We start from the raw sequence: 9,608 nt of genomic DNA on the forward strand, positions 1-9,608 counted from the left end.
ATCAGTTCAGTTTTAGTTGTCTCCCTTTATCTGATAATTGTTTATAATTAACCCCATTTGTATCAAAATAAATATATTTTTAGTCGTGGTGACCTTGACCTTGGAATTATTGACGTAATTCTTTCGTGCCACACACCGTCCCATGCTGGTGAACAAATGTGCCAAATGATTTAAAATCTCACAATGAATGCCATAGATATGGCCCGAACAAGCTCATTTATGGCCATTTTTGACCTTTGAACTCAATGTGTGACCTTGGAAATATCGACGTAATTCTTTCGCGCAACACACCGTCTAATGATGGTGAACAAATGTGCCAAATGATTTTAAAATCTGTCAATGAACAACAAAGTTATGGCACGGACAAGCTCATTTATAGCCATTTTTTACCTTTGAACTCAAATTGTGACCTTGACCTTGGAGATATCGACATAATTCTTTCGCGAGACACACCGTCTAATGATGGTGAACAAATGTGCAAAATGATTTTAAAATCTCACAATGAACGACAAAGTTATGACCAGGACAAGCTTGTTCCGCCCGCCAGCCCGCCCGCCGACATTCGCCAATCTAATAACCAGTTTTTTCCTTCGGAAAACCTGGTTAAAATCACCTTAAGTCAATGTTAATAAAAAACTCACTAGCATTTAAATGGATTAAAATAAATATCACAATCAAAAGAAAATTGAAGGACGATGTGTTCAAAACACACAAAACATGTCTAAGAACTCAATAAGGGCCAACAAACACTTTTTAAAACCGTGAAGGGCTACATGCATGATACAGCATGGTAAATTTACTGGTGGAGTATGAATCAGTAGCATTAACACCAAACAGAATAAAACACCATGTTAGGACAATGACACAACTCCGCCGAATATTCAGATAGTTGTATGGTGACAACCATGTTTTCCTATACACTCACCGCCCTATGCAACAAGGCATCTATTTCTTCCCGCGAAAGTTCGTCCTGAAAAAGGAAAAGAAAATTTTTGCTTATCAAGTTTCCAATGCAGGATGAAGTAATGTACTTATAGATTGAAACAGAAAACAATGCAACATATCTTAAAACATATATATTGAATTGTATTGTAAACATTTTAACAATACATGTTTATATATGAGTAGACTAGTAAACATCTCCACGCGCTATTAAAGTGACAGAACACATAGAAGTATTATCAAACATTTTTCCTCCTTCAACAACCTTACCCGGTCGCGTCTCCTTAGATGAACCTCGGCTTCCGCCAAACCACGGCGTCTGTTTGAGTTACCAAATCCCACGTCACGTCTTCTACTGCTGTACTGGTCATCATCACGAAAGTTTCTTTCCCTGCATCTGTCACTCGACCTGTCTTCATTTTTCCGCCTGTCCGTCCACGCGTCAATATCAATCTCCATACCGCGCTCATCGCGGTCAAGATCTTGTCTGTTCCTTGGTCTGTTCTCAGATTCTATCAGGCTTTCAGGAAATTGTTCAATATCTACTTTTCGTTCCCTCACCCTTCTGTCTACTGCATCAATTCTTCTTTCCTTTTCTCTTCTGTCTATTTCTACTGGATATGCATCCCTTTCAACTGCAAAACGATCGTTAACGGTCTCAATTTTTAAATCAACCGCTAGACCCTTGCGATCCAAAGTTTTCACTTTTCTGTAGGAGTGTTCAACATCATCCACTTCCATATTAGGAATGCTTCCCTTGTTGCTCCTTCCAACGTATCTGACTTGCCTTTCAGCCCAAGAGATCGCGTCATCATTGGAAACACCTTTTCTACTGCTGATGTCGGGTTCAGCAAGTTGGAAGTCCTCTAGATCATCAATATCGTTATGTCGGTCACTATACTGCCTCACAAGCATATCGACTTGTTCGGCATTCAATTCATTTTCAGCATCTTGCCCTGTATAGTACGTTTCAGTATGTGGAGCCTCATGCTCAGTTGAGTCAGCATATGGCACAATTGTCGACCTTGCACCGCTATGGGCTGTGCGACCTTTGCCGATCCCTTTCGCGGTCATTTCGGACACGGTTTTCTGGACTCCTTGAACGGCTATGTCGTCTGCTGTACACTTCTCTATCTTTCCTACTTGGACTCTCAGAACGCAGATCGTGCCTCGTTCTAGATCCACGATCATAATGCCTTCTGCGACTGTCCCTACTATTACCTGAAGATTCGTACTTTCGTTTTTCGCCTCTATCAAATCCCGGCCTTTCAGGATCGTACCCGTGACTATCTCTGTACTTTTCATACGTTCCTTCATAACTATATTCGTCCTTCACATAACCGACTTCATCATTTTCAAACCGCTCACGTTCATGGTATCTATTGTCTGAAAGTAGTCTTGATTGTAAGTCCTCAAATTCTGAACTAACATTTTGCGATGAAAAATTGATCTGCCCTGGCCTTGACTCGCTGTCTCGAGTAGAACTGACACAGTTTATTGCGGAACTTAAATCTACCTGTCGTCTGCTATCTTCAGTATGTTGCCATGGGGTTTCGCTTGTCAGCGGCAAAGCTCCTTGATATTCGTTGCTAGGCAACTTATGGGGATCATGCCAGTTGGTCACGTGATCTGTGCTTGCGGTAAATGGAGGTGCTGCACTTATTAAAGGTGCTGCCAGTGAATATGATTGGCTTGTCACTGTCACAGGTTGCGACATTTCAGATCTAGAGTTCACTGAAGAATACGGTGGGTATGATGACGGTTCAAACCCAGTCAAAGACTGAACAAAAGCTGGTGGCTGGAAAACAGATGATGGAGCCATACATGTTGGAACCTGGCCTGGCAAACTGGTATTGGTCACAGAGTATGATAGGCTGGCATCACTTGTTAAACCCAGACCAGGCAACATTGAGTGATGACTAACAGGTGGAGGGATGTTCAAAATGTTTCCACCACTGCCAGTGAAACCGATAGGTGGCACGTGTAACAAATGAGGGGCTGTCTGCATGTTTGAGCCCAAGGGAGGTGGAGGAAATGTGGGTAACGGGAAGTGTGGGAAGCCCGGTGGAGGTACAGACATGTCTGGGAGAACCGGGGGAATATGAGGGTCCAATATAGGAGTAGCGATGAAAGGGGCACTGTGTCCCGCTGTGGTCGACATCGGATTCAGCGTGGGGAATGATAATGATGTTGATAACTGTGGGAGTGCCATTGCTGTATCTGTTGATGCACATGATGTGGACGTTACACTGTCTGATGACGCTGACACAGTGGAAGGTAGAGTCGTGTCCCTGCAAACAACAACAGGTGTATAAAATTTGAAAGAGTGGAACCAACGAAATGGTAAATAGATAATATTGAAACAATTTAAAGTACTACAGTCGAACTTTCTTTTTCTCAAAATAGTAACACACATTCAAACAAGTATGTTTGCATGTGTTTATCTAGAAGTGTTGACACATATGACAATTCATAGCCAGCAAAAATGATTGTGGGCACAAGATGACATGTACATCTAAAGGTCAATATTTCAATAAGTCAAATTTTGTATGACACAAAGTAATTTGTTAGCTTCTTATACTTACAAGATGACAAATGTTCTTCTGTGTTACACAATAAATACATCGGTACAGTTAAAACAGCAATAAGTACCAAAATTAACAAATATGATATTGCACAAAACAAAGTGAAGCAAAGCATGTTAACAATGCACTTGCATTCAAATGCATAAGTGACCTAAAGTTGCTCAACTTCCAGCAACACTCTATGCTTTGTTTCAGGGCCATAGCCAATTATATCTTCTAAAATCTGAAAGTTGCAAAGTACTCAACAGCATACATTGGACCATGGTTGTTTGAAGTTCAAATCTGTATTTGGGTTCCATCTGCTGACCTCCTGAAGCTTAAATTTCTTGGTACCCAGAGTTTGGGATGAACTCATTCTGTTTATATTTATCTGTATCCAATAATATGAAGACAAATGTGGTATAAGTACTTCATGTTTTGATGGATATCACACATCATGATTTGATTAGTCATGTGAAAGCTAGTACATGATTAAAATCCAAGGATAAACAACTTACTCATGTGTGCTGCTGCGTGCCTTCGAGTTTGCAGCATATCTTAATGTTAATGTAGCAATGTTATGAACGAACATTGAAACCCTCATTCTTACTACCCAACAGAACACACAAACAATTAGTTTGTTCAGATGAAATGGGCTGCATTATGCGATAATGGGTCTTCTGCCAGCATAGCTCCAAACCAGCTTACATATTTGCGGAAGCCTGATCATTTGCATGGTCTGGTCATGAGCTACCCTGTCTGCTTATGAGACAACACAACCTTGTGTGACTTCATAGCAAACAGGGAAGTTCTCGAGCAAACTGCACAGGCTGGAGCTACACTGGGCTCACATGGTAAAAGAACAATTTTCGTATGATGCGGGTCACATGAACTGGAGTACTCACGCTGCTGTGACCTGTAGACTGGACTCCACATGGGAGCTACTGACTGAATGAGCTTTGATATTCTCTGAAACAAATATGTATAATTTGTTAATCAGGGTTAATGTGCATTAACTTTGCACATCTAGCTGTACACACTTTTTTGTGGGCTCTAAAAATGTAAGGTTTACTAAAAAAATGAAATGTTGATGTATTACACATGAGTGCATTTCCACAATTTTAATTAGTGCATTTCCAGAATTTAAATTAACCACAAGTTCAAGCTCTTTTAACTTAGCTTTTCACTTACAATATTTTTTTCTGTAATTGGGACTTAATGTGCCAAATAATTCTATGAAATGGTATCTTCTTAGAAGTGATGGCAACAAATATTGATTCAAATATCTTTTTGCTTTTCAAATATCAATTCTTTCTCATATATGCTTATTAAATAAAACAATTTGTCAACACAACATGCCAAAATATGGATTTAAAGTTCACAGGATGTGTCAAAACCAACCTGTCATTCTATTTTTAATGTTGACGTGTTGATGACAGTTTATTGTAACTTTTGTTCCCATAGTGTTTACCGCCATCAATTATAATGTGCATAGCACAAAATCATGTTGAATTAAACATATTCTTCAGCTACAAAACTCATTTTTGAAAAAAAACTGTCAACAAATCAACACTTTTCTGTGCATCCCTTTTTGACCTTAGCGTCTAAAAGGCTGTTTTAACAAGCAATTTGTGTAAGATAACGATGGCAAAATACTAGAACCATACTGATGAAATTCAATTGAAGAAGTAGCAGTATTTTTAAGTAATCTTGTTGTATTGACTATGGGTGTATATCTTTGATGTATATTCATACATTTTCGTGCACATGCTATTTAGTGTTAAAATTTCTGATTGCCTGGTAAAAGTTTGTAGTGGCTTCATTTACAAAAAAGTTTTTTAAAAGTTTCAGTTCTTGTTTACATAAACTGAATACCTGATGATCTAATACTTCAAATACTAAATATTCATATACAATTTTTGCTATTTGTTGCCTTCCTTATTGCATAGAACAAGCAAATTCGTTAAATTGATATCTCCACCAAATAAAGTTTGTTTATGGATGGGTGCAAATCCCTTGATACATGATATCATTCTTAAAAAATATTTAAGTGTAGGGTAATTGTTTTAATGCATTGCCATGCTCCTCATAGATACCCATACACCCATATAGGGTGTATAGAAACCTAGATATCAACACAGGCCAAATCACTTTAACAGGCCGAGAACACAACGTACCTTGTATCTTGCTGACGCCCTTGAATGCCTCCATGTTGATGTTCAGCTCCAGCATGACCTCAACACTGGTAGGGGGTCCCTCCAGCTCACTTATCTCTCGACTGTATTGCTCTATCAGCGACTTGGCGTGCGCCTTGTCTGTCTTGATCACTGTGTAGATGGTGCTGTACTTCTCACGAAAGTTGCTCTTCTTCTGTGTCAGTGAACATTTTAGGGTTGAATGTAAAACTGTTGTATCTACTTAACCCATTTATGCCTAGTGGACTCTACCATCCTTCTAAATTCGATCAATTTTTTTCCATAATTAGGGATGTCGAGTATATTTATTTCTATATTTAGAACATTTCTTACAGAAATTCCTTTAAGTAAACAGCGCAGACCCTGATGAGACACTGCATCATGCAGCGTCTCATTTGGGTCTACGCTGTTTGCCAAGGCCTTTTTTCTAGACGCTAGGCATAAATGGGTCAACATTCCTACTTAAAACTATTGTTTCACATTTGAAAATTGCCTTGAACATTTACAATGATTTTTTAGTTTTGTGTGATTTGAGACTCTGCCATTTTAACTGCATTTCAATCAATTCACAGCGTTCTATTCGCTTGCTTACCATTTGTGCCTAGGAATAAATGGCATCATTTGAAGAATCTTCATTTGAAAAATAGAAGGTGTCCTGAACCAAAAATTGCATGGGTATTGGGAACCATATATGATTCAGAAAATCAATTTTGATTCAACGCTACCCTGTTTACCCACCATGTAGTTGAGCCGATGCACAGTGGAGGTGACATGGTCCAGTATGTTCTTCCACTGTAGTCTCTGCTGACATATGAAGCACAGGAACCAGGGTTCCAGCTTTACATCAGGTTTCTGGAACTCAGTCACCCACTGCATACCTGCAAACATACCCTTCACTATTTAACCCTTTCCCCCATAAGAAACACAGTGAAAATGGCTTTTGCAACCAGCATAAAACCAGAACAACCTGCAAGTAACTCGCAGTTTGTTCAGGTTTTATACTGTTTGCTGCTCATCAGTATCTAAGATTTGGAAATAAAGCCTTATAAACTTGAATTAAGTAAGAAAGGTAATTAATTAAATTTAACTTTCAAAGGGACTACAAATGCGTCAAAATACGTATCTAAGTTGTAAATGGTTAATAATGACAACCAATTTCAAGAATGATTCCTGCAATACGATGATGTCATTTTCACACCAGTTAATGAAAAATTAGTACGGTCATGATAATTTATGATTTAAGTTGCATTCATACTGGTACATCAGGAAATGAAACAAAGGCCACATGAACAGATTATTTAATAAGAAAGCAGCCTTTAAGTGAAATTAAAAATGTAATTATTCCTCAACATATAAACGCAACAAGAGGTCAATAATGGTCTTAAAGCTCTCAACTGACTTTAAATTAGTGGTAAATTAATTCTAAAAGATTTGACCTGATGACCAAGTTTTTGAAGCTCATGATCCTATTTAAGATAGGACCTAGATATGGTCCTATGGTACCAGACATTCAGACTAAACTTCATCATTATGATGTCAAACATGAGGAATCTACAATGTAATTCAGGTTTTCCTATGATCTGACCTGATTACCTCGTCTTATACCCGTCATAAAACAACTGCTGCCAAATTTCATTGACATTGAGGCAAATATGTGGCCTTTGGTATTCAAAAGTATATTTTTTTCTACAAGATTTGACCTGGTGTTTGCTTGATTGTTTTATAATTGTGTTTTCTAAATTGGTAATACCTCACAGCTGGTGAGGGCTTGTGATCTAGATTTAGATAATAATCAATATTGTGTTCATGTCTATATAAGTACAACAAACCTCACCAGCTACAGGGTAAAAGGTTATTGTCATCTGAACCTTACTTCATCATACTGACAGGAAATATATAGTTTAGATTTAATATTAACCCATTTATGCCTAGCGTCTAGAAAAAAGGCCTTGGCAAACAGCGAAGACACAGATGAGACGCCGCAGTATGTGGCGTCTCATCAGGGTCTGCGCTGTTTGCTTAAAGGAATTTCTGTAAGAAATATTCTAAATATAGAAATAAGTATACTAGACATCCCTAATTTTGGAAATAAATTGATCCAATTTAGAAGGATGGGAGAGTCCACTAAGCTTAAATGGGTTAACATCAATCTGCCATTCATTCAGTTGTAAAAAAGAAGACAGTTTTCTTCAGAAATTGCCAATAAAGAACATAAATGAAGAAATAACTGCCTTCAACCTATGACAGGACATCTTTGGAAGAACCCTGAGTAGACTGTGATAAACTTTGACTTCCTGGTGCTCTTGATAATGGACTGGTTCTGGATTCTGTCTTGCAAAATACCTGCAATATGTGTGCATTCATTTAAATAACCAGTTTGGTCAAGAACGTATCATAGCATGTCAAGTAAGAACAATTGCATGTCAAGAAAGTATTATTGGCTTGACGCAAGTATAATTTGCTTGTCAGGCAAAGACTGATTGGATGTCAAACAAGTATCATGACATGTCAAGCAAGTAGCGTGTCATGCAAATATTGTACCACATAAAGCGAATATCATTGTATGTAAAGAAAGTATCATTGAGCTCTTATACTTTGAAGTTAACTGACATGTTCATTAGGGAAAGATTTTAGATGTTAAAAGGTATAATTGGGTACTGCTTAGAAGGGGCTTGATCCAACAATACATGTAACAAATGTCTTACAAGTGGATTAAAGGTTTATTGGCGTTGTCTTTTCAATTGCAAATGAATAGTTGCCTGAATACAATCAATTTCAAAAGATGTTTACACTTTCTTTCAACAGTCTAGAGAAAAATCAAATAAAAGCAGGGTGTAGAATGCTGCTATTTCACTCTACATCTTTATTTAATATTTAAAGGCTATTTATACTAATTTGACACTTAATTATATATGGCAATTCTTGGCCAATAGTAAGGTTCAGAATGTATGTCAACGTTGTTCTCATACCGTCACCACATATGAAAAGGTTTCCTAAAGTCATGCACTGGTTAGTGCTGTACTTCATTAATCTCATATTAAATACTTAACTGCACAATTATGCATGTATCATATTCACAACATCAATGTTTGATACATACTGTTCTCTTTGTTCCAGTCAAAAACTCCCTTTTTGGCAGGCGCTGAAAACAATAAACACAGTGAATTGCATGACCATCTTGTGTAAGAGAAACAAAAGTAACGGAAAAATTATTCATATCAAGAATACTTGAATATATTAAGTCAATTTTTAAAATTGCAAAATTTCTGCTTGTTCTTGTTGTTCTAAGGTTTTATTAAGTCCTTCCATACCCAAGGAAGAATTATGTAAGAATCACATGGAGAAACTGCAACTTACATTGTTCCAGTATATTTATAGGCTGTACAACAGTTGATGTTGGTTCTATTTTCTTGATATCAAACTTGATTGCTGGCATGCCCCTGGGGACTTTCTTCTCATTCTGCAAAGGAACCTCTTGAGGGGCCTCATCTTCAATCCCGTCTTGGGCCTCAATCTCATCTGGTTCCCCCTCATCCAGATGTAATTGGTTCCCCTCCTCATAGTAGGTTTCACCTTCTTCCCCTACCTCTTTTACTGAGGAATAAAGCAAAATTGTCCAAATTAAATCCTATTTGCCTACGTCCTTTACTGACGGATAAGGCAAAATAGTTAAGATTAAATCTTCTTTGCTTACCTCGTTTACTGACAAATAAAGCAAAATAGTTCATATTAAATCTTCTTTTCCAACGTTTTTTACTGACGGATAAAGCAACTAAGTTCATATTAAATCTTCTTCTCCTATGTCCTTTACAGACGGATAAGGAAAAAAGTTCAGATTAAATCTTCTTTGCCACCGCCTTTTACTGATGCATAAGGCAAAATAGTTGAGATTGAATCTTCTTTGATT

At 37.7% G+C, this 9,608-nt stretch overlaps 1 protein-coding gene across 3 annotated transcripts in view; it reads right to left on the bottom strand.

Moving 5' to 3' along the window:
• Window positions 1–1,841: 1,841 nt before the first annotated feature.
• The window catches only part of LOC127856378 (uncharacterized), a 47,833-nt gene continuing 40,066 nt past the window's right edge, over window positions 1,842–9,608 (bottom strand). For all 3 annotated transcript variants that reach the window (XM_052392522.1, XM_052392523.1, XM_052392521.1), the window contains exons 17-23: window positions 9,059–9,295; window positions 8,802–8,843; window positions 7,940–8,044; window positions 6,440–6,579; window positions 5,684–5,876; window positions 4,412–4,475; window positions 1,842–3,233 (exon numbers count right to left, since the gene is read on the bottom strand). In XM_052392522.1, coding sequence (XP_052248482.1) covers window positions 1,976–3,233; window positions 4,412–4,475; window positions 5,684–5,876; window positions 6,440–6,579; window positions 7,940–8,044; window positions 8,802–8,843; window positions 9,059–9,295 — 2,039 coding nt within the window. In that variant the 3' untranslated portion in view covers window positions 1,842–1,975. The remainder of the gene's footprint in view (window positions 3,234–4,411; window positions 4,476–5,683; window positions 5,877–6,439; window positions 6,580–7,939; window positions 8,045–8,801; window positions 8,844–9,058; window positions 9,296–9,608) is intronic.

The sequence above is a fragment of the Dreissena polymorpha genome, chromosome 13, assembly GCF_020536995.1.
Source record: "Dreissena polymorpha isolate Duluth1 chromosome 13, UMN_Dpol_1.0, whole genome shotgun sequence".
NCBI lineage: Eukaryota > Metazoa > Mollusca > Bivalvia > Myida > Dreissenidae > Dreissena > Dreissena polymorpha.